Raw genomic sequence first — 23,903 nt, 5'->3', positions numbered from 1 at the left:
TTGTTACATCACGCATTGCTAAGGTTTCCTTTGCAATATTACACTACCAGATGAATGTGTGAAGAGATGGATGAAGAATTTTTCATCCAAAAAGATTGGAATTTTATCTTGAAAGAAAAACAAAACAAAATACCAAAAAGGCACGATGCAGGGTAAAATTGTCGTTTTGTGTTATTGTGTTATGCTATTATTTATGACACATCACTGCAAAACGGTCACCGCTGTGTAACACTGTGTAAAATGTTTTTCTGCCCTTCTTCGGCCAGGAAGGGCAAAATACAACAAGTACTAATTTAGGAGGGAGAAAATTTAGGAGACCCTGCTCCACCTGCACGGGCAGGAGTCACCTCTGCACTCGCAATTCGCACTGAAGTGCGATTTCTCCGCTCTCCGGCCCCGCTCGCCCCGACTCCGGGCCTCGGCTCTTGCAGCCCGGGGCGGCGCCATCCTCCTTTGTGCTCCGTGTCCCCGCGGCGGCAGCAGCCGTGGGATGGAGCAGGTACGGCGGGAGCCGCCATGGGCAGGCCAACAGCGCCTCGGGGCGTAGCAGCGGGAGTGCGTCACGACGAGGGGCGGGGAGCTGCGGAGGGATGATAACAGCGCCGGGCAGCAGGAGCCGGGTGCGCAGGAGGTGAGCCGGCGGGCGCTGAGAAGGAGCTGCTGTACCCGGTCATCTCCGAGCCGCGTTGTCGTCTCCTCCTGCCCCGCGGAAGGCCGCCTGGGGCTGAGGTAAGGCTGCTCCTGAACGGCCTATCTGCGGGAGCCCACCGCAATGCGTGCGCCTGCCTGGGGGTGGGTGGGTGGGTGGGCGCGCTCGGAGGCCGGGGGCGTCGCGAGAGGCCCGGTCCGGTCCTGCCCTGCGGGACGTGCGGCCCGCCGGGGGCAGGTGGGCGGGCAGCAGGGCCCGGCTCCAGGTGTCCGCCGGACCCGGCCGCCTTCCAGGGCTGTGGGGAGGTGGGGGCCGAGGCCCGAGAGGGGGCGGGGGAGGCTCAGCCGCCCGTCGGATGCGCGGTGTGGATCCGCCGGGCTCTCCCCTCCGCGGGACCGGGTGCCCCTCGTCTCGGCCCGGCTGAGCCCCGCGGAGGGCGAGCCGCCCGCTGCCAAGTTCTGGGCGAGTTGTGAGGAAAGCGGCTTCGTTTCTTGTAGCCCGGGCCGGTCTGCGTTGGGTAGAGCCAGCCATCTTTTGTGGAGGACATCTATTGTACCGCTGCTATTTGCATATTTAGGCACGTTTGTATGTGAGCTCTGCTGTCTGTGGAGGTCTGTTACTTGCGTGTGTTGGGATATGAAAATGACCGTGTTACAATAGATGCCTTCCACAAAAGATGGCTGTGTCTGTGTGTGTGTGAATTACGTGTGGGGATGCACATGCATGCCCTCCCTTTTTATACACGTGATATGTGGGTTTTAAGCATTTTATTTTAAGGTAGAGTCAATCCTTCCATTGTAAAATAAGGGGAAGCATCCTGCACAAGGTGTTTGGTATAGCATTGCCATCCTGTTTGTGGAGTCTTAAATCCAGCCTAAGAAAGTGGGTTATTCTGGGAGCTTGGGTTAGAGCAAAGGGTTTTATGTCCATTAAAGGAAAACAGAATGCATCAACCTTCTGGTTTTATATCTGAGCTAATGTCCTAGTTAGAGAACAAAGTAAGAGTAATCTCTGGGTGGTCATTGGCTGTAGTGTTTGTATTACTAAAAACGAGGAATTCGAAATGCCTGCCTGTCATTTGGAGATGCAGTCCAGTGGTGTTTGGTTCCATATTCACAGAATCATTAAGGTTGGGAAAGACTACTAAGGTTATCTGGTCCAACTACTAACCCATCCCCACCGTGCCTACAATCCACATCCCTCAGTACCACATCACCGTACTTCTTGAATGCCTCCAGGGACAGTGGCATTTCTCTAGACAGCCTGTGCCAGTGCCTCACCATTGTTTCTGCACAGTAATTTTTCCTAATAACCAACCTGAACATCCCCTGGTGCAATGTGAAGACGTTCCTTCTCATCCTACTGTGTGTGTATGTGTACACAGTTTAGAAGAAGAAACTTTTTCTGCTTGTTATTCTGCTTGTTTGTGAGTGCTGGGCAGCACTATTGTACCTGTTCTTGTGTCTAACTTGATAGTTTTTAAAGGGAGTTAGCACAGTGTCATAAAATAGTAGTAGGTAGTAAAATTGGTGCTGTGTTGCTGGAAGTAATGCAGGAGGAGGCTGCTGCAGGTGATTGTGGTCACTTCTCTCATTCAAACTCTTCATGCATCTTCTGTCTGGTTTCTTTAACACAACAGCATCTTCCTTATTTGAAACCTGCCAGACTTGAAAATTGGTAATTTCTCACCTGTTGTCTTAAGAATGGTCAATAAGCAAGTGTTTCACTGGGGCACCTGTTTCTCTGTCTTGGTGCTTTGCTCTGTGAGGTTTAAGCTATACACGTTTTAAGTTCAGGTGTTCAGCCTCTTAATTCAACACCATTTTACAAACGAAAAGCCTGTTGGGACTCTTGAGATTTGTATTTCAGTTGCTTTGCTATCCTTCTTCCTCCAAGCTGGTCTTACTTAGCATCTGCCATGTGTAGAAGTGGATGTTTCAGTGTCATTTTCTGCTGATGTGAAAGATGGACGCTACTGTATTTTTTTTCATTGAGATCTCCACAGCAGTGCACGATCAGGACACACAGTACCATGTTTTTGGTGTGTTTTATAATGTAACTCTTCTACAGTGAGGCAGTATTCTGACAAATGATTTGTAAGAAAATATTCCTCATCTCATTCATGTGCATGTCAACATAATGTCTCTTCATTAATTAAACATTTTTATGTCTATTAGTATTGCTAAGGTAACACAATTTAAAAGGGAATATTTACCTTCATTACTTGCACAGACATCTTTTTTTCCACACAAACTGGTTTAAATCATTGTTGTATGTAGCTATTAGAGATCAGAATCTTAACCAGTACGCAGTAGCTTTAGCTCACGTGGGTGTTTAGGCTGATGTTCAATAGTGTTTTTGTTTCTTATTTTAAAGTGAGAAAATAAATGCTTATATGAAATTCTGTAGTAGTAGAAAAACTCATTAGAGTAGAACAGCCCTTTACTTATGCTCTTAGGTATGAGGCTTGATTTCTTAATATCTCCAATTTGTACCATTCAATGAATATTGGGTACTTTTTTTAAACTGAACCAAGTGAACTTCAACTTTCCTCCCAAGCTTCTGTTTCTGGTGCTTCCTGTATAGACTAAGCAATCTTGAGTGCAAAAGCCTGCTTTAATATTGTTTCCCTTACTGCATTTTTTTTTTAAGTATATGCTGTCAGGAGAGCTGTTACCTGTCATGCTAACAGTTATTTGTGGGTTTTTTTGTGTTTTTTTTAAATTTTTTTAAAAAAAATTTTTAGGGGAAAGCAGGTAGCTAAGTCAATGGAATGTGACAGCTTGTATTTATTTAGTCATTATAAATTTAGGTTGTGTTCAATGAGCCTGAGATTGAGAGCTCTTTGAAATTGCTCCTAAAATATGTAAAAATTCTTCCTCAAAAAAAGTAGCAAGGTTTCAAATCTTCCCTAAAAATCTCACTAAAACTTAAAGAACTAACATCTCTTTCATTATTCAAAGTTAACTGGAAAGTCCTGTGTTCTAAATGATATATCTCCATATATTTAAGCAACTCCTTGAGTTGCAAATCTAAAAAGTTAGTTTTTTTTCCCCACAGAGTCACAGGGTTGGAAAGGACCTACAAGGACCCTCTAGTCCAACCATCTTCCCATTACCATTGCTACCACTAAACCATATCTCATGGCTCCTCATCCAAATGCTTCTTGAACACTGCCAGGGATGGTGACATATTACTGTGAGAAGTGGGAAATGCAGTGTGTTCCCAGAAGCATGTTATGTTCTTGGAAGTATGTTTGATGGAAGAAGGATGGAGATAAGGACAGGATGGCACGAAGGAAGAGGCTGTGTGTGCATTCCTTTCTGTATTACAGAATTCTTGTTGATGTAGACCTTCAGTCCTGCAGTAACTTGTTCACCAGTAGCTAGTGAATTCATGTTAATAAGTATTTGATATTACAGCTGCATCAGGCTGAACTGATTCAGGAACGGTTATGCACAGGCAGATACAGGGAATCAAAATGAACCAGCTGCAAGTATGAGACTGCTGGAAGCAAAGGCAAACAAATGCTTAGGAATGTGAACTATGTGGTGAGGAGTTTGCTGAATATTGGTTTTGATAGCAATAGGTATGGATAGTAGGGAAAAGTGGGTAAGACTGTGCCCTGAGCTGATGATCGTTTGTTTGGTCTGACTGGAAAGCTTAGAGAAGAGGAACGCACGCAGTTGATGTCTAAACAGATTGCTGACGCTTTTGAGCAATGGAATAATACTCTTTTGATGTTTTAGTTTTCATTTTTTCTGGGAATAGGACTTCTATGTGAACAAGAAATACTGGACCTTACTCATTATTTTTACTTCTAGCTGGAACAGCTTAGATGATGTCTGTTTGCTAGCTTCTTAATCACACTGACTTTAATTTGCATTTGTTTCTTGAATGCTTATTTTTCAGAGGACAAAGTTTACTCCTAATTTAATTTGTATATGTTGTTTTTCCATCCTTTTGAAGATGTTTGAAGATGTGATGAAAGCAAGCATATCAATAAATCCAGCTTAGAATTGGGATAGTCTGTCTGTGTGGTCTTTGTACAGGTGAGGAAGCGTAGGTGCTATTTTCCAGGGATGTATGAAAGTGCTTATACCAGTCACTGTATTTGCAAGCATGTTGTCTACAGCCTGTGATGGTAACTTGACATCTCTCTTCATAAAATGATTGACCTCAGCTTGACATTCAGAAATGGCTTCTTTTCATGTCTGTGGCTGAAAGTCCCGATTACTAGCTTTGAACATTGTTCTTAGTGTCTATAATGTTCATGTCACCTGAATTTCATGCTATCCTTCTCTTGAGAAGTAGCTTTATTTACCTTGTCTTTCTAGTTGTCTTTGTCTTCTTCTGGTTTTCTTTAATCCCATGCAATTTTGGTAAGTGAGGTTCATTATTTTGTTTTGCATTGACAAGGCTACATCCATATACATCTGAAAGAACTTGCTGCTGTAGAGTGCACTGCAAGAAGCAGGTGGAAATTTGGAATTCATTCTTATCCAACACTATATTCTTAGCTGTCTGTCACCTTCTGAATGTAGTAATAATAATGGTTAGGGACATCTGCTTATTTCTTGTCTGGGAATAGGGTAAAATCAAAGGTCTTAAGGTACAGTGAGATTTAAGTTCTTAGTGTTCCAAATGTGTTGTATTTAGTGTAGTGCCAATTTCCAGATTAAGGTCCTCAATTTATAGTAAATGGGCCATGTGACTGTATACTCAGGCTATGAAAAGTCTCACTTCCACCTTGATCTGTGAGAAGGTTTTAGGGTTGATTGATGAGAACCTGTAGTTACAGCTGTTTGCATCAGATTTACCTGTCTCACATCCTGAAATTCTACCTACTGTAGAGAGTTGCTGTTGTTTAGCTGATGAGCAGTAACTTTGACATGTGAAGCTGATCTGATCTGCACAGCTTTGTCATTTGCTCCACTTGGGACAGAAAAGAGTATAGCACAACCCAAAGTTTTCAAAATAAAAACGAATACATTCATAGGATTTCTGCAGTACCATTCTCACCACTAGGTCAATGGCGTTAGGTTTGGAAGCCTATCAGCTGAATAATTGTATTTGATATTTTTTCTAAATGTGGTCAAGAGAAGAGTTTGTTTCACTGGTCTCATTTCTGTATGTGATATAGCCTAAACCAGCAGAGTTGGATTAAAAATAGCAATCAGTATACCAGTTTAAGGACCAGTATATTAGTTCAGCAAAAGGCATCAGTGAGTGCTAGTTCTAAAACTTTCCAGTTTAGCTTTGCTTGGTATGTGAGCAGCCTTGTTTTTTGTCAACAGTTCTGCTTCACAGGAGCACTGGAATCACAGTAGACTATTATTATCTTTGCATCCCCAGGTGCAAGGACTTTTTCCTTGGATTTCACATGTATTGTTTTGGTTTATGGTGTAACAAGATAGAAGGCTGCTCATTGTGACTTAACAAGCAATGGAAATATGATAACATGGGGAAAACCAGCTGAAGGTTGACCAAAAGTTTCTGTGATTAAGCTGAAGGAGAAATAAAGGGGAGGGAGCAGGTGGTCTGAGACTACCTCAGATGCAGTCATGTGTGCCCAGGAGATTGGTATATATTAATGAGTTCTTGGAAAAGACTGAACATGTATGCCAGTGTATTGGATATGCCAGTCTTTACTGTTTAAATGTGGAACTTGAGAGCACATAGTTGATTTATCAAGTCACCTGGTGTATATCATGAGGAATAAAGGAATGTTGGCTTTCGAACAGCACATTGGATTTAGAATGTTTTCTTCCTGGATTTTGGATGACACTTCCAAAATGGAGGGATGTTAGATGGAGTGTGGCAAGTTAGCAAGAAATGTGGATGCCACATGGGAGTAGGAGGCGATCTTCTGATAGTAAGAGGCAAATAAAATTGAAAAAAATAGAGAAATATATATATTTTTTGACTTATTATTATACAGAGGCACATCTTCTGTAAGAGGTACCTGGAGAAGCAGGAGGGACATGGGATTGTGAAGGGTGAGCAGTGCAGAGGAAGGCTGGCTGCTGATTTACAAGTGCTGAGCTGTAGGAAGGCTGTTCTTTAAAAACAGAAGCTATGCCGTATGAGGTGCAGAAATAAAATAAGAACTGGGGGTGGAGCTGGAGAGCTGCAGAACAGCAGCTTCAAAGTGCTGAAGGGTGGAAGAGAGAAAGAGGAGTGACTGGGAAGGAGGCTCATGAGTCGTTTTGTGAGGAGGTGTTTTTTTTAAAAGCACTACACAGGTTTGTCTTGTAGAGAGGAAGTTGCATAGGAAGAATGAGCGCTGCACACCATAGATTGTATGCATGTCCAAGAAATGAAGATCTAGGAAGTAAAAATCCTGCTTAGCCCCACTGTTCTGTCTTACTGATGTTAATGATCTTCAAGCAAAACTGGAATGGATTTAATTCTGTGCATGGTTGTGTTCACTTCAAATCTGGGGGGTGGATAAGAAATGCATGAAAGATTTCTATAAGAAACCTCAGCTTTGTTAGTTGTAGCTCTTTGAAGTTGACTCAAACACAGAATTTGAACATAGGAAGGAAAGTGTGCCCGAAAAATACTTTTGTGTATCAATTTCTGCAAACTGTATATTGAATAAAGTGATTTTCAAGAAACCAAGTGATGATCTCATTGAATGTTCAAGAAAAATAAATAGCAGGTTAGTATTTTGTATACTGAAGCACTTAGTCTTTGATTAAATCAAATGCCTAATTTTAATCACTTGAAGAAAACATCAATAGTGTTAGACTAGTGCTTAATCAAGCATCTGCTTAAGAGCCTTACCTAGCTGTGGTAGGTTTTAATGTATAGTTGCATAACTGAGTCTCATGATTCTGTCCTGTGGTATTATTTTTGATGACTGATAAGAATTCAGTCCTGTTTTCATTAAGCTGTAGAACTTTTGAAGCTGATATTGGCGACCATGTTTATTGTAAGAGAATCTGTCATTTAATTAAAGGCACTTTTAAAATATTATTGTTTATATATTTTACCACGTATATATTTTACCTGTTATATATTTTATCTGGTTCTGCAGAAGAAGATTTTAGCAACATTTTAGTCTTCTTAGCTACCAAATTTTAATATTTTCACTATATTTTAGAGCATTCTTAATAAGTATAATTGCAGAAATGCTTTCTTTAAAAAAAGATTGTGTTATGCTGAAATTAATGTACTTCCCTCTTTCTTTTAAAGGAAAAACAAGTCATATGCCAGTACTTTTAAGTGTGGAAGACCTCTTTTTTTTCATTAGTCAGTGTTTAATTCCACAAGATACTGTATGAACCCAGACAAATAAACTTTTCAACCATAGTTCATGCTTACCTCAACTGAAGTCATTATATAGCAGAATTGGAAAGTAGATCCTTTATGTGGATCTCCTAGTTCTGTGCTATACAAGTAAATTAAAATACATTATGATGGCTAAATAGCAAATGGCAAAGACTGATGGTATTTATTTACATCCAAATGAACTGCTTTGGTTTGTCTGTGATAGAAAACAGGAGCTGCGTAAGCTGCTTCCAGCAGATTATGGATTTTGTAGTTGACACAGTAATCCAGGCTGCTTGGTGAATGCTGACAGCAGTTTTTAAATCACTGCCCTGTGCTTCCATAAGAGGTGGTGTTATTGGTTGGGTCTTTGTAAGGTTGGAATGTTGTTATTTAGGGTTTACTAGGGTGTCCTATTAAATATTTTTCCTTCTGCTTGGGAAAACAAAGCTCTGCAAACCAGGGCAAATTTATCTGTGTTGTCAGGAAATTGTATTTATAATTGTCAAGAGAGTTTTCTCTAAATGTTGAACAAAACCCATGTAGCAGGGAATGGTATTTATGCACACTAGTGGTATGGTGCAGATGATGATTTGAAACATGCTTCAGGAACATACAAAACCAAACTCCTTGAATTGAAATCCAAGGAAACTTCCCATCAGATGTGTGATTATTTAAGTGGGGATGGTTGACGTTGTCTGTTCAGTGTGGCAGATCAAGTAGCATATTGTTAATTCCTCAAGCTAGTAAGATTTTTTTCAAGATGTCCTAATTTATATCCTGTTGCTTAAAAAGCATCATCTTTTTCCTGAAACGTTGTCTCCTTGCCTCAGTCTTTATATGTTACATTGCAAATTAAAATGATCAGTTTTAAGAATTGGAGGTAATTATAAAATATGAAAGGTGTATTACAATAGTGACCTAAATTAGTAGTTGTTCAGACATCTCCTGTGTACTTCAAACTGCAGGGTTAGTAATAAGCAAGACAGATAATTGGTCATTTAAATCTGTATGGAGAGTACCTTAGTGTAAGTTTAAAATTTCAGTTTTTGTATTACAAGTGGATGAATAACCTTTTAACCTGATCTTTTCAGACTCTGTTGGGATGGAAGTGAGCGGAAAGTCCAAATGCACAACATATTACCAACACCTCCCCACTCATCTTTAAAGTAAATGATACTGAACAAAAAAGAAGCAGAAGTGATGGAAAGATTTTGTGTACATTACTGTCGCCTCCTGATCTGGCGACAAGTCAAGGCAGCCTAGTGACTTTACCGTGCCTCCGCGCACAGGGAACATACGGGACACACACACAGTGTGTAATGCCAAAAGTACCAGTTTAATGCCTCGCAACAAACCCTATATAGTGGTACAGGTCACCACCCCTGGCAGACACTCGTGACCTCCCTGACTCCACCCCAGGTGCACGCAGCCACCACCTACCCAATATGCAACATCTCCCCCTTCTTTATCATCTGTATGCAACATCTCCCCCCTCTTTATCATCTGCAAGCCCCTGTAAAGGTTCCCCTGCGTATCTCATCTCCAAGTTGCTGGTTCGTGATGCTAAAGAACGACTTAGTGCTGCTCAAGTTTTGCAACATTCATGGGTTCAAGGGCAGGCTCCTGAAAGGGGACTGCCTACCCCTCAAGTTCTTCAAAGGAACAGTAGCACAAAAGACCGGACCCTAAACAGTGCACACAGGAGGAGAGTGTGTGGGCACAGCTCAGGCCCCTGCAGCCCTCCCCCCTCTTTAAGTGCACAAAGACGCCCCCTCGTGGTCCGATGTGCATGTTCCACAATAGCCTGGCCGGTGCTGTTGCCAGGAATGCTGAAGTTGTGCTTAATGCCCCAAGCTGTACACCAGTGTCCAAAACACGCACTTTTATATCCGGGGCCATTGTCAGTCTTTAACTCCTGGGGTGCACCCATGACAACTCAAACCTCTGGGGTTCACCCCTGCAGGAAACGTTAGCTGAAAGACAACCTGGGCAACTCTGTACAATGTCCTAATTTAATGCCTCGCAACAAACCCTATAGTGGTACAGGTCACCACCCCTGGCAGACCCTCGTGACCTCCCTGACTCCACCCCAGGTGCACGCAGGTACCACCTACCCATTATGCAACATCTCCCCCCTCTTTATCATCTGCAAGCCCCTGTAAAGGTTCCCCTGCATATCTCATCTCCAAGTTGCTGGTTCGTGATGCTAAAGAACGACTTAGTGCTGCTCAAGTTTTGCAACATTCATGGGTTCAAGGGCAGGCTCCTGAAAGGGGACTGCCTACCCCTCAAGTTCTTCAAAGGAACAGTAGCACAAAAGACCTGATGCTTTTTGCTGCTGAGGCTATAGCCCTTAACCGCCAGTTGTCTCAGCACGAGAACGAGCTCAGCGCGGAGCAGGAGAACGTTGCCCAATCTGTGTGCTCCACAAAGCTTTCTCCGAAATCCAAATCCCAACTTGCCAAACGCAGAGCAATGACACATGTTCATTGAATTGATCTATTATCCTTTGTTGCTGCAGATGTTCCTAAAAAGGACGTGCCATTTCTCATGTAATAACTTGTGTAATGTTGAGAGAAGGGAACAATATACAATTCCACGTTAAAGGAAATATTGCATGTGTTGGTTTATTATGTACAGTCTTTAATACCATTGTGTGAAATTATATAGCTATGAAGAGTTTATTTTCTTTCAATTGAAATGTGAAAAGCATAACTTGCCTCATTTCCTCCCCTCCCCCCTTTCTTTCTAGTATTTATTTAATACAAATGGTTGTGATGAGTTTGGTTGCTTGAGGCTACGTCGTGTGTGTGCAGTCAGTCTGATTGTTGGCTGGCCAATTGGCGTGGCACCTCATGAGCAGAGCATGGTCCAGCAGCATATGATAAGAATTTGACCTGACAGTTTTACAGTAATGCTACACATGGAGGCTTACAGCAATGAAAAAGGGTATGGTGAACTTCATGGCTGAGACTTGTGCTGTTCCTGCTGCTGTATAGAGAAAAAAAAAAAGTGTGATGCTCTCTTCAGGAAAAACAGAAAAGCTTTATTTCTTTCTCTTTTGTGCATTGCTCAAGAGTCTATGTGGACCCATCTGTATCTTGTACTTTTCTATAGATGCTGACAAACCAATTGTGTTTTAATTTGGGCAGTTTATTAGTTTATTACTATTGGTAGTCTTTCACTTTGTTTTTGGTAGGTTATTTTGCCTTTCAAAATGAAGATGCTTGCATTTTGGGTTGTTAGATTACCTGTGTAAGATCTTCTGTAGGTTAGCATAGAGCAGTCATTTGTCAGCTCTTCAGGACTTTTGGTATGGTTTTATAACTGTATAGTTAATGATTTATTCAGAGGTCCAGTGAATCGATGTATTGTGAGATATTTTAGATCTTAATGATAGGACAGAATTAATACCACAAAAAAATTGTGACTTTGCATGTTTAATCTGTTTCACGATACAAGTTGTAGGTGATTATTAAGCAGGAATGCTAAGTTCTCTGTGATGGTTCACTCTTGAAAACTGCATTCTTCTCTCTTGCAATGGTATATGATGAAAAGGTTATTAATACAGTTATTCTGGGAGAGGTTATAATTAATGATCTATATGAAAATAGAAAATAATCCAAGCAGCTGAGTGGAAAGATAATAAAATTACTCTCAAAATAATTCAATGAATTGGCTTTTTTTTTTTTCTTTTTTCTTTTTTTTTAATAAGAAAGATGTGATCATTGCTTTAATTTTCTAAGTGATGTAATGACCATATCTTAGATAGTTACTAAACTGCATGTTTTTCTTTTGGACCCACACTATTGTTTTGTTCTGAAAAATGTCAGGATTTTTTTACCTGGAGGCTTCCAGTTTTAACTTGTGACTTGCGTGTATCTTTGTCATATAAAACAAAAACTCAGCTCACTCATTTGTTATTAGATTTATCTAAGCACTTAGGTATTTCTTTAATAATCTTTTTTCTTCTTTCTGCCTGCAGACAGAAAATTTCCATTTATTTATTTATTTTCAGGTCTGTATTCCCTCAAAGCAGAGGGAGTGCTGTGCTGTTGTAGCCAGTGAGATGATAAAGCTTCACCCTACTGCTGAAGCAGTGACATGTAATCTCACACCTCATATGAGGCTTTTCAGACTGTGACTATTGCAATGTGTCTGTATCGAGACAGTACACATACTGAGGGTTCTGAATTTCCTAGATGTTTGGTGAAGGCTGTTTGACTTTATTTCTTGATGTTGCAAAACAGCACTATTAGTGCAGTTTTGTCCTGAACAGACTTGATTCTAAGCTTTCATTTGCTCTTCCTTACCTTCAGCCATTTAAAATGCCCAAAGCTGGAATGTCTCACAAATTTACCTAGTATAAACATCTGTAGGAAGAGGAACTGAGATGAGTTATGCTCCTAATATGGAAACCCCATTTAAGAGTTCAGTGTCAATGGAATGGATCCAGACTTTACTATGGAAGAACCTGGAAACTAGGAAGAGGTTAGGAAGACTGCCTCTGGCACTTGACCGTGACTGAGAAAATTAGGATAAAACAGTTCAATTAGAAGGGCTTTCCAAGGATTGAGTCCAGCTGCCTGTCCACTTCAGAACTACCACCCAAAAGGTCAAACACATGATTGAGGGCATTGTCCAATGTCTTTTGAGTGCTGACAGGCACGGAACATCTGTCACCTCTCTGTGGAGCCTGTTCCTGTTTCTGACCACACTCATGGCAAAGAAATGTTTCTCACTGCCCAGCCTGACCCCCTCCACTGGCACCTCTTTGCCATTCCCATTCTGTAATCAGTTCTCAGGAGCAAAGCCCAGCACCACTGCTGCTTCCCCTCCACAGGGAGCACTAAGATCCTCTCAGCCTCTTCTTCTCCAGGCTGACCAATGTAAGTGTCCTTAGCATCTTGTCACAGGATGTTCCTTCCTGCCCCGTTACCAGTTGTGTTCTCTCCTGGCTGCTTCAGGTTTCCCAAAATGAATTTTGATGGTTAATTCTGCAGCAGCTATGAGAAAGACTTCACAGCTGCAGGACTTCCTACCTGCAGAAGAGTTACACAAGTGATTCATCTTCTAGCAACTTCTTGGCAAACCTAAGCTTATTTCTTACTTTTCCACCTGGCATATCAAAAGGATAATGTTAACTCAGGTTGGTGCAGTATTATATATTCTTCAAAGTTCATCCAGTCCCTGCTTGGGACTGGCCAGTGCAGCAGCCACAACTTCTGAATAAAGTCTGTTCTTCTCAGCAGTGCCTCAGGGGCTCTGATTTGATGTATGCTTTAACGTCAGTTTTATCGTGTGTAGCCTAGAACTATATACAGTGTTGAGTATGGGGTTGTGCCAACACAAAGTGTAGTTGGAGAGTCACCTCTTTTGACAAACTAGCTTTGCTTTGTTAATGTACTTAGCATGGCAGATCCATCTACAAGGCTCCTCATCCCTCTAGGGATGCACAGCCCCTCCCAGTTCTGTGTAATCTGCAAACTTGCTGAGGGTGCACTCCATTCCTGCACCCAAACCACTGACAGAATGTGGAATGGGACAGACCTTAGAATTGAGCCCTGGGGAATGCTGCTGGTGGCTGGCTTCCAGACAGGTATAAATTGTGGGTTTAACACACATGCTGCAGCATTGTGAGTGTGTTCCTCCAGAAGAGATTAAATCTGTGAACTGGTGCTAGTTTATACTTCAGAGAGCTTGGGCTCTAACATGAAAGGAGCTGCTGACGGTCTGTATATAGTTTTATAGAACTGGGATAGCTTTAGAAGAAAATAATACAATGTTTTCCATGTGTTCACATTCATTTTAATCTGAAACTACTTTGACAAGATCTTGGATTAAAGAGTGTTCAAGGAGTTCTTGCTCCTGTGGTGTCAGTGCTTTAGTTCTTACCTTGTCACTTCCCTGAAATGTCCCGTTAGTCTATTGGGGGCTCTGGTTTTTAACTAGCTTGTAGCACATCATGTTCACAGTTGAAATACTTCTGGAAACAGCCAGCTGCTAGTCAGACTGGATGGCCAGGTGTGCAGAGAAGTTCTGAATAACAAATCAACTTCTTCAGATATTTGAATGCAAGCTCTCCAAAATAAATTATCTGCTTCTTCCTGTTGTTATTTTGGGGCTGCTTGTTGCTGTGTTGTTGTTGTTCTGTGGCCTCAGAAACAGGAGGAGGAAAACTGTGGAGTTCTACCCACGGCCCTGGCCTGTCTCATGATGACAGCTGGGCTGTCCATCCATGCACTGCTCTTGCAGGTGCTGAGTGGCATGCAGCTTGCTGGAGATATTTGCAGTGAGGGATATAGCAAAGAGTTGGGAAGGTCTTTAATGAGTGTTGATGTGAAAGAGGGTGCTAACAGAACTGTCGGAGGGAGTTGCTGGCAGTTAATGTTGAAGATGCTGGTAAGTCCCTCTGGTGTTTAGATTCTGTTGTCTCGAATTTCGAGGTGGAAGTGATAGGTGGGAGGGAGACTTGGTGAGAAGAAGTGAGTTTTGAAGTTGAAGAGGAGCGCAATGAAAAGAATGGACTTGCCACGTTTCTGACTGCTCATCCCACATACAGACTGAAACCTTCCTTTTCTGCTTGTGAATACTCTTTGGGTTCATGTACCTCTTCACAGACTGGATGTTAATAGGCACCATCTTAATTAACATGCCTGAATCATTTCTCCTCTCTGGCTTGAATGTGAAAGATATGGTTATACTTCGTTCGAGTTGAAATGACACATTTAAGTACTGTGGAGAGAGGCAGGGCTGAGGAAGAAGAGGCAAAGTATGTTTATTTTTAAGATGTGTGTTTGGAAAATTAAGTTGTGTTGCCAAGGTTGAGTCATACTCAGTGCTTGATTTGAATGGTCTTTCCGGAGAGCAGCCAAGGGGGGTTATTTATCTATCTCAGTTTTTAATTTTCCCTAGCTATGAATGACAGACTATGCATTGTTTCCCTCAAACTATCTCCAGTGATAAGTTTTCTTGTTTTTCAAGATAATGGCATTTCCTGTGGACGTGTTGTATGGCTACACTCATGAAGACTTGGAGAGCTCTGCACAAGACTATTTGTCTGAACTTCGGCGTAGGGATCCATGTTATCCTGAATTGTTCACCCTATCAGACGACTGCCAAGTAAGAACCAACAAATAACTTAGTCTCAGTTCTCTTGATATACATGTGGATTTTGAATGCTTAGAAATACCTGATCTATAATTATTGAATTATATCACTGCTTAAGCATCTTTTTTTCCAAATTCTTGTTTGTTTTATTCTGTAATTGAAATAAATCTGGGCATTACTGTTTCTAGGCAGTGCGTTTGCATGCATAACTAAGGGGCACATAATTTATTGAACCTAAATGCCTCAGTTTGCACCTCAGTCTTACAGTGATCTTCATGGCATAATTCAGTTTTTGATAAACAAATTTCACTGGTTTCAGAAGCGATTGTTTTCTTTTTTATGAGAAATATGAGAAATATGAGAAACACTGCAGTTGTTAAGAATTCTGGCAGATGCTGACTGTGTCATTTCATGTTTTGAACACTTAACCCTTGAATGGTGTTGATTCTATTTAGACAAACACTTCTAATAGTACCAATAAAAACAGCAGCATGTAACTTTAATGAAAGAAGAGATTGCTGAGGGGATTCTCTGTAGGATTAAAAGGTCAGTGCTGCAAGCTCCATTGCAGTTGCAGTCTTGGGTACTGTCCTGTATTTCTGCCAGTGCTGCATTTGTTTGTGTTAATGTCATGGTTAGTGGCATAGTGTGGCATAGTGTATCATAATCTTTTCAAATTGCTCTCTAGGAAAGAAGGTCTATTTAACACAGCATTAACTTCTGTCTAGTCTTTATTAACAAAATACTGAAAACATATGAATTTAAGTAGCAAAATGCATTTTCAAAAAAGGTATCAGCTCCCAAGGATTGATTTATTTGACCATTCTTCTGTCATTGCTGAGGGGGAAATCAGGCAGGCAAACCTGAGATTCCTAAAGGGCATGCAATTATAGTGAAGAAGATGCTTTTGAATCAGGCCTTTCTACCTTGGTACATCTGAGCTCTTGTGAACAAACAACAATTCAGCTGTTCCAGTTTGTTTTTGTGCCTGCCTGCCTGCTTTGTTCTTCTTTTGGCTTTGGCAGCTTATGTAGCTGGAGCAGATACAGACACTTTACTGCAGTTATGCACAGTAGGCTGCGATCAGCAGAGCGCTGTAACAGTATAAATTACTGTGGCTATGTCTGCAGAGCTTGAGTTAGGCCTTTTTGTGATGTAATCTTTCTAGGAAGAAATGTCTGAAGTGATGGCCAGGATCTGATGCTTGTCTTTTGCAATTAACCATTAAATACTTGGTTTTCAGCATTTGTCTTGATCACCCTGCTTAACCATTCTCTGCATATTTTACTAATGTTGTATTAGTAAGAATCTATTGAAGTATTGTACACTCTTGTTTCAGATTCCTATTAAGTTGTCAACTGTGGGCCTCGTTCCTCTTTATGGTGAAGAGGAGACACACAAAGTTCTTGGTTTGTTTGCGCCAGACGACTGTCTCACAGGTTTCATTTTAAGATTGTAATCTGTGTTGCTGTTTCTTTTTCTGTGTTGAATACACGTAACTAGTCCCTTGCTTATTCCACACTAGCATATCTCACAGCTTTGCCAGTTCTGTATTAGTTGTTTACTACCTACTTGTTCCTATACTGTTCTTTTTATTGTGAATTTGTGTACACAGGGGATTGAACATTGCCTTCTAATTAGAATAGGGCTGGACCCATTGAATACAGAATACATGTACCATAATAACACAATGCTCATCTGAATCAAAGTACAACATGTGTCTCTTGATTATGTGGATGTACACATCACCTCTCCAAATGGAATTTGTTGAGCATTCATAAAATCCATTAATTTGCCAAGGAACTTAAAAGCTTTTAATTAGAAGTGACTGTAACATCTCACTGATACATATTTTTTTTCTCACCTTTCCTTGTTGTTTTTTTTTTCCCCCCTTTTCTCCCTTACAGTCCTCCATATAGTACTACATGTATGATATCCGAGTGTGCCACAAATGCTAGTAGAGCAAACTCTTCCTAAACACTAATCATTTGGCCATCAGCCTTCTCACATTCACACGACTCTCTAGAACAGTGTCTATATGCATTCAGTATCTATATGCATTCCACAACCCAGAACTAAAATATGCACATTCATGAGACTCCTCTTGTCAGGCCCAGATTTTCATGAAAAGAGGTGCTAAAGTACTGTTATGAAGGGCAACATTTATGTCTGAAAAGCAGTTTCTGTATGCTATACTGTACAAAATCTGCATCTAACTTTACTGTTTTGGTTTTTTTTTTGTTTGTTTTTTTTAAAGCAAGTTCTTAACTAGGGACAGTAGCATAAGAGAGAGGGGTAAGGGGGATATGTAGCGCCACAATTATTGTGCTAACATAATATAAGCTGCATTAATCTAGCACCAACTAGTAGGTGCTTAATTTCATTACTGTAATGGTAATCCTAATTGTTTGACAGCTATAATGAATATCTTCTTTTGGAATGGTAAGAATCACTAACTTTTTTTTCCCTGTTGACTGTCTCAAGCTGTAGCCCTGTTTCTTGCTTGCAAGTGGTGGTCGATTGATGACATTTTGAGAACATCTGTTTCTTCTAGAGAGGGGCTTCAGCAGGTAAAGTTTTGCAGTGTTTACCCTTCAACATAATGGAATGTGATAGCAACTAACTACTGTCTGAGATATTGCACACTTTTACTTTATTCAGAAATGAGCTAGCTATCTTACATAAAAAATAGGGAAAAAAAGGGAGAAAGAAGTAGGCACTAGTGGGAAGAGAATTTTCTAGTGAAAATGTTTGTAGAGAACTTCAGTGCATTAACTGTGTGCAAGGTATTTCCATGTTAATGGTGCTCGGACATCATTAAATGTAGTGCATTAAAAAGAGTGTGGCCAGCAGGACAAGGGAAATGATCTTCCTTCCTTTACTTTGTCCTGTCAGGACCACATCTGCAGTACTGTGCCCAGTTCTAGGATCTCCAGTTTAAAAAAAAAAAAAAAAAAAAGAAATCATCTAGAGAGAGTCCAGTGGAGAACCATGAAGATGCTTAGGAGCCTGAAGCATCTCCCATATGAGAATAGACTGAGCGACCTGCATCTGTTTAGCCTGGAGAAGAAAAGACTAAGAGTTGACTTAAAGTATTTTTGGAAATATCTGAAGTATAGGATCCAAATGGGTGGTACCAGATTCTTTTCAGTGCTTTGCAGCAGCAGGACAAGAGGCACTGGCAAAAACTGGAGCACAGAAGTTCCATGCAAACAAGCAAAAGAAATTCTTTACTTTGATAGAGCACTAGAACAGGCTGCCCAGGGAGTTTGTGGATACCTCTTTCAGTGGAGGTATTCAGCACTCACCTGGGCACTTTCCAGTGTGACCTACTGTAGACAGCCTGCTTTCACAGGGGACAGGATCTTCAGAGATCCCTTTCAATACCTATGATTCTATAAAATGTTTTTTCCTTACACGTGGGGTTTGAGATAACAAGTTTGGTATCTGCTTTTTTTTGTTGTTCATTGAGCTTTGTCAAGACTACTGACACTTGTGTTGCATAGTTACGCTGTTCTTTCCTAAAACTGGAAACCTCTGCCTTTTCAGGAACTTCATTCTTATCTGCTGCTGAAATTTGGGCACTCTTTGAATCTTGTATTAGATTTACTCTAGATAATTTGGCATGTTGCAGTTTTCTGTGTTCTCCATAAGGGTAGGATAGTATTCAGCAAGGAAAGCTGAATCTGTACATGTGTGGTAGCTGAGACTTTAGGTATTGGAAAGGGGACACAGTTCCTTCATTCTTCCTTTAAAGTGGTTAGTATGGTAGTAAATTTAAATCACGTTTGTGGGAGGAACTCTGCAGGACAGAGAAAAAGATACTGAATTCCTTGTTTTGTGCCACAGAAAGTGCTGCAACTGGTATTTCCACTGAATTACATCCTGTTATCTGCCACTGTGTCTGCAGTGATTGAGTGTGCTAAATCCTGCTGCCCAGTTTGTTTTGTCATGCCTCCTGTAGGATTTCTGTTACATGCTAGCCCTGGAAGTCTGAGGCTGCCATACTGCTGTTGAATGGAAAACAGTTTTCAGTTAAAATATTCCCCACCTCACACACCCCCTGGTACTTCTCTCAGTTTTTATCCATTGGATTGGGATTGACATTGATGTTGTGAAATATACTCAATCTGTGGTAGTGCTTTATACTTAACTTGCTATGGCATGAAAGTATATCCAAACTCTCAAACCTAAAAGCTCTTACTGCTTATCTTGACTCCATTTACACCTTTTTTAGTTGGAAACTTTGAAATATAAAATATCTGCTGTGTCTCACCTGAATTGACCACTCTTCTGAAATGTTATTCTGTATTTCTTTAGGTGAATTCTGTGGGGGAGAGGATAGTTCTGTATGTTCTGAATCGAATTATCTATCGCAAATTTGAAATGGAGAGAAACGAGGTCCCATTCCTTTGTCACAAAAGTGATGATTATGCTAAGATCATGTGGAGAAAAGGAGAGGCTGTTGGGTTCTATTCCGTTAAACCTACAGGTAAAACATGGGGGAAAATGGGTAATGGAAGTAAGGAGGTTGTTTGCAAAAATAGTAGTAGGCTTTACAAGCCTTGCAGACCTAGTGATTTGGTGTTTTCCTAAAGTCAAGTAAAACCAGATTGCAGTTAAAATTTCTTGCTAGTAGTTCTTAGTTCTTACTTAATTCTTAGATTTTTTTGGTGTTCTACAAAATACATTTGAAGCCATGGAAATGAGTTATATTTGAAAGCTTTATTTTCTTTTAAGAGCACTTACTTTTGGAGTGTACCTCTAGGACTGTTCGAAATGTGATACTAGGTAAAAAAAAAAAAACAACTGAAAATTAATTCTGAAATGAAAGTGGCATCCTATTCTACAGTCACTTAAATGTTTTATAGCATTACAGCATAAAAGCTTTTCTCACAGACATGAGATTCAGCTATGCTTGTTGGTAAGAGTGACATTTTTTTCTTATACATGTTTATTGCTTCAGAGTCTACAGTTTACCTAGCAGGTTCATGGAATTTATATTACGGATTTCAGTGTCTTTTTTTTTTTTTTTTTTTAAACAACATTACAGTTTCCTTCTAGTTGTCTTAGTCTTTAATATGTTTTTCATTTTTTCCAGAATAACATTTGGTGACTGAATAGATTAACTCCTCCATCTGACATTCATACTGTATTTCTAGCATTTTGCAAATCCCATTTTAAACAGTCTGAAATGTCATTGATATTTCTGGTCCAGCATTAAACACAGGAAAACAACCAGCTGATTTACTCTGAATTGTTACCTTTCTCTGATTTTGTTTGTTTGTTTGTTTCATTTTGTTTTATTAAAGTAGTGAAGCATTGCACAATTGATGTATGTCTTGGGATTTTTTAATGTCAAAATTTCTGTAGCATGGTGATCACAAAATGACATTTGCATTGCTGTACTTTTTATTTTCACCTTATCAACATGAAAGTTGAAATAGCAAGTTTAGTCTAGAATGGGAATAGTTGTATATGTGGCACTGTTTTACTATACTTACGCACATTTATTATGTTTTTCATGATCCTCTGCCATTTAATTCAAGCCAGGTCAGCAAAGAAAGCTAGTTTTTCTAGGTCTTATCAGTATTTCACCTACATTTGATTCTGTGTTGTACTCTCTAAGTGAGTAGCCCATAATATGGGATAGCCCATACTAATGGATACTGATGAAAGAGTATTGGAGCTTGACAAGCTTGCCCGAGTGCATCTTAACTGGTGTAACTATCCATCCACATTTTCATCATTTTTAAAATGAAGTGTGTTTGTTAGTGTCAAGACTTAAGTATATTCTATAGACAACTATATGCTTCTCTGTTTCTCTCTCTTTCCTTGTTAGAGGAAAGGGTTGTGGTTTTTCATTTTTGTTTTCTGCTTGTTTGGTTTTTTTCTTGCTTTTGATGTGTTTTGCAGTGAGTGGCAAAGTGAGGTCTTTACGTCCTTATCCAAATACTCTAAAAATCTGCCACAACATGTAAGTACTGAAATAATGACAGATACTTCCCCTTTCTATTAATTCAGGAGCTTATATCAACCGGTTCTATCCTTACGGTTACCAGCTACCGGTGCTGAACGCAATGTTTATAAGAAATAAGTGTTATGGGAAAGAACTGGGGATAATGATGTTAGAAGACTACGTGGAATCTTTTGATGAAACCACTCTTGGTCTACAATATCCTCTGTCACCCCGCATGTTCAAAGGCAAGTTCTTTGATTATTATTCAAATCTTCTTTGTGCTTTCTTCTCATATCAAATGATTGCTGTTATTCAAGCTGCATGTTTCTGGCTACATCCTCAGTTTGTGTGAAGTGTTCTGCTCTTCGTTGAAGGCTGAAGATCCTGATATGTATAATAATGTGAAGTATTTCCTGATTAGAATTTAATCCACCGTGTGTGGTAAAATTATTGGATCTCTGTTGGCTTTAAGCCAGAGCTATGCAGTTTACAGCTGTATTCCTTCCGCAGTGGAAGGTGGGCTGAGTTGTTTCCGGTCTACTTATATGTATCTTCTTTGTAGCACCTTTTCCTTACTTATTTGAAAGTCTCACAAGGTCATTTAATTCATGCTTTCTCAGATTGTCTTGTCAGGTGAGCATACTAGGCTGTTTAACTTAAATGTATGAAGGGAAAAAAAATGTACAAGGAAACCACTTCTGACTCTTGCAGTGTTAGCCTGGGAGAATGATGTCATTAAGAACCACAAACATTCAGGAAACAATGTTGCTTGGGACTGTTCAGGGAAGAAGTGTTTCCTTTGTCCCATTTCTCAAGGCTTGTCTTGTTTTCTGTGTATCTGCCAGGCTTATTTCTGTCAACATTTTTATATGGCCTTCTTACTTAGCCCCTGGAGATTTTCTGCTTTTCTAATTACTAATGTTTGCTATTGGATCTGGCTGGGTATATATATATATTTTTCTCCTGCTAGTTTTGGCCAACAATTTTTTACTGACTAGAATTTAATGGCTAATCCATTTCCCTGTTGGAGCTCTCATGGTGTGACTGCATTGATGGGTAAGGGGAGAACAGCTGATACCACTTTATTTTGGTAAGGCATTTCGCCTGGTCCCCTGCAATATCCTTTTCTCTAAATTGGAGAGAGAGATTTGGAGGGATTATTCATTGGTTATGGAATTGACTTTATGGCTGTATTCAAGTAGTTGTATTCCTCAACTCAGTTTCCAGATAGAGACCAAGATGCCTCTCTGGGGTCAGTGCTGGGACCAGTATTGTTTAATATTTTTAATGACATAAACAGGGGGATTGAGTGCACTCTCAGCAAGATCTTGGGTGATGTCAAGCTGAATAGTGCAGTTGATAGGCTGGAGGAAAGGGATGCTGTCCAGAGGGACGCTGAGAGTGGTACATGTGGGCTTCATGGCATTCAACATGGCTCCATCTGGGTCTAGACAATCCCAAACATGAAAAAAGGCTAGGTGATGAATGGATTGAGGATAGCCCTGTGAAGAAGGATCTGAGAGTGCTGGTGGATGTGTAGTAAGACAACCATGAGCTTTCTGGGTGCGCTGGTAGTTCAGGAAGCCAACTGTATCCAGAGGTGTGCATTAAGAGAAGCATGGCTAGCATAAGAAGGGCATTATATTTGTTATAATGGATTCAGATGAGGGCCTGAAAGGCTGAGGGAAGCTTGTTCAGCTTGGAGAAGGGGAGGGCACAGAGGAGACCTTTCAAAACTTAAGGGGGGCTTATAAGGCAGGTGGATAGAGATTTTTTACAAGGACCTGTACAGACAGGACAATGTGTACTTTAAACTGAAAGGGAGTAGATGCAAGTTAGATATAAGGAAGGGATTCTTTACTCAGGGGGTGGTGAGGCTGACCAGAGAAACTTATGATTGGCAGGGTCCCTGAGAAATTAAATTATAAAACTATGAAGAGGGTACTTTGTGAAGAAGGGGGAGAAAAAACCCTTCAAATTTTGTTTTCAGCTGATGATAGTAACAGAAAGCAAGAAAATATGTTTGTTTAGACTGGGCTGTTTTGTCAACTAGTTCTTTCTGTGGTGATTTGTGTTTGATGAAAGACTGCAAATTAACTTATTTCAGATAGAACTAAAAAATGGAGATAGGACTGAGTATATAATGTTTCTAATAGTGGTTTTTTTTTTCTTTTTCTTTTTTTTCTTCACAGCTTGGAAGGACTATTTAGAGAAGTACCCTGGGGATAGTGACCCTTTTTGTGAAGTGGAAGGAGCTGGACGTTGGTACCAGAGAAAATCCTTTGACGTTGTATCAAGAAGGGAAGAACATCGAAGTATGGATGATATTCTGTTATTCCCTTACAGTTTATGAAAGTTACATTGGTTTGACAGTGGCTTCTGAGAACATTGCCTATGGATACTAGTAGAAAGACTTCTTTGCTGTTGTTCTGATACCATGTTAGGTTTGGTTTATTGTTATATGAAGGTACCATAACTGTCTTTTTTTTCCCCCTCATTGTCACTAAATGCTCTTAACAACAGAGGGCTCTCAGAAACCAAGGGTGCGTTTCCAGACAGTGGATAATTTTCAGCAATCTGCAGCAAATGAACTAAAGATGAATCAAGAAACACAGCTAAGTGTAGGTACACATACAGTTTCTTCGTTATTAATAAAGCTTGAACTGTAAGAGTCTTCCATAATTACAATCTACTAATTCTAATTACTAGTTCTTCATGGTCAGTGAATATTTTTAACCACTACAAAAGAGTAAATTTCTGAACTTATGAAAAATTTTAGCAGATTAATGTGTGTAATCTGGCGCACTGCCCTCAAAGACAAGGGTGTTGAGGAGAGCTGGCTGCTCTTCAAGGATGCCCTCCTGGAAGCACAAGAGGTCTCCATTCCCCTGAATAAGAAAGTGGGCA

The 23,903-nt window shown here is 40.3% G+C and overlaps 1 protein-coding gene across 2 annotated transcripts in view; it reads left to right on the top strand.

Moving 5' to 3' along the window:
• Positions 1-622: 622 nt before the first annotated feature.
• The window catches only part of FAM169A (family with sequence similarity 169 member A), a 39,735-nt gene continuing 16,454 nt past the window's right edge, over positions 623-23,903 (top strand). Inside the window, exons 1-8 of one of the 2 annotated variants that reach the window (XM_015848864.3) lie at positions 623-729; positions 14,912-15,049; positions 16,377-16,476; positions 17,522-17,607; positions 19,358-19,529; positions 21,062-21,241; positions 23,189-23,311; positions 23,520-23,617. In XM_015848864.3, the coding sequence (XP_015704350.3) occupies positions 14,915-15,049; positions 16,377-16,476; positions 17,522-17,607; positions 19,358-19,529; positions 21,062-21,241; positions 23,189-23,311; positions 23,520-23,617 (894 nt within the window). In that variant the 5' untranslated portion in view covers positions 623-729; positions 14,912-14,914. The remainder of the gene's footprint in view (positions 730-14,911; positions 15,050-16,376; positions 16,477-17,521; positions 17,608-19,357; positions 19,530-21,061; positions 21,242-23,188; positions 23,312-23,519; positions 23,618-23,903) is intronic. The other variant, XM_085530317.1, reaches the window with a different exon arrangement.

This window comes from Coturnix japonica, chromosome Z (assembly GCF_054131305.1).
Source record: "Coturnix japonica strain WE chromosome Z, WE-NBRP24, whole genome shotgun sequence".
Taxonomy (NCBI): Eukaryota; Metazoa; Chordata; class Aves; order Galliformes; family Phasianidae; genus Coturnix; species Coturnix japonica.
Note: the sequence above shows the minus strand (reverse complement) of the source record. Positions and strands in the feature narration are given on the sequence as shown.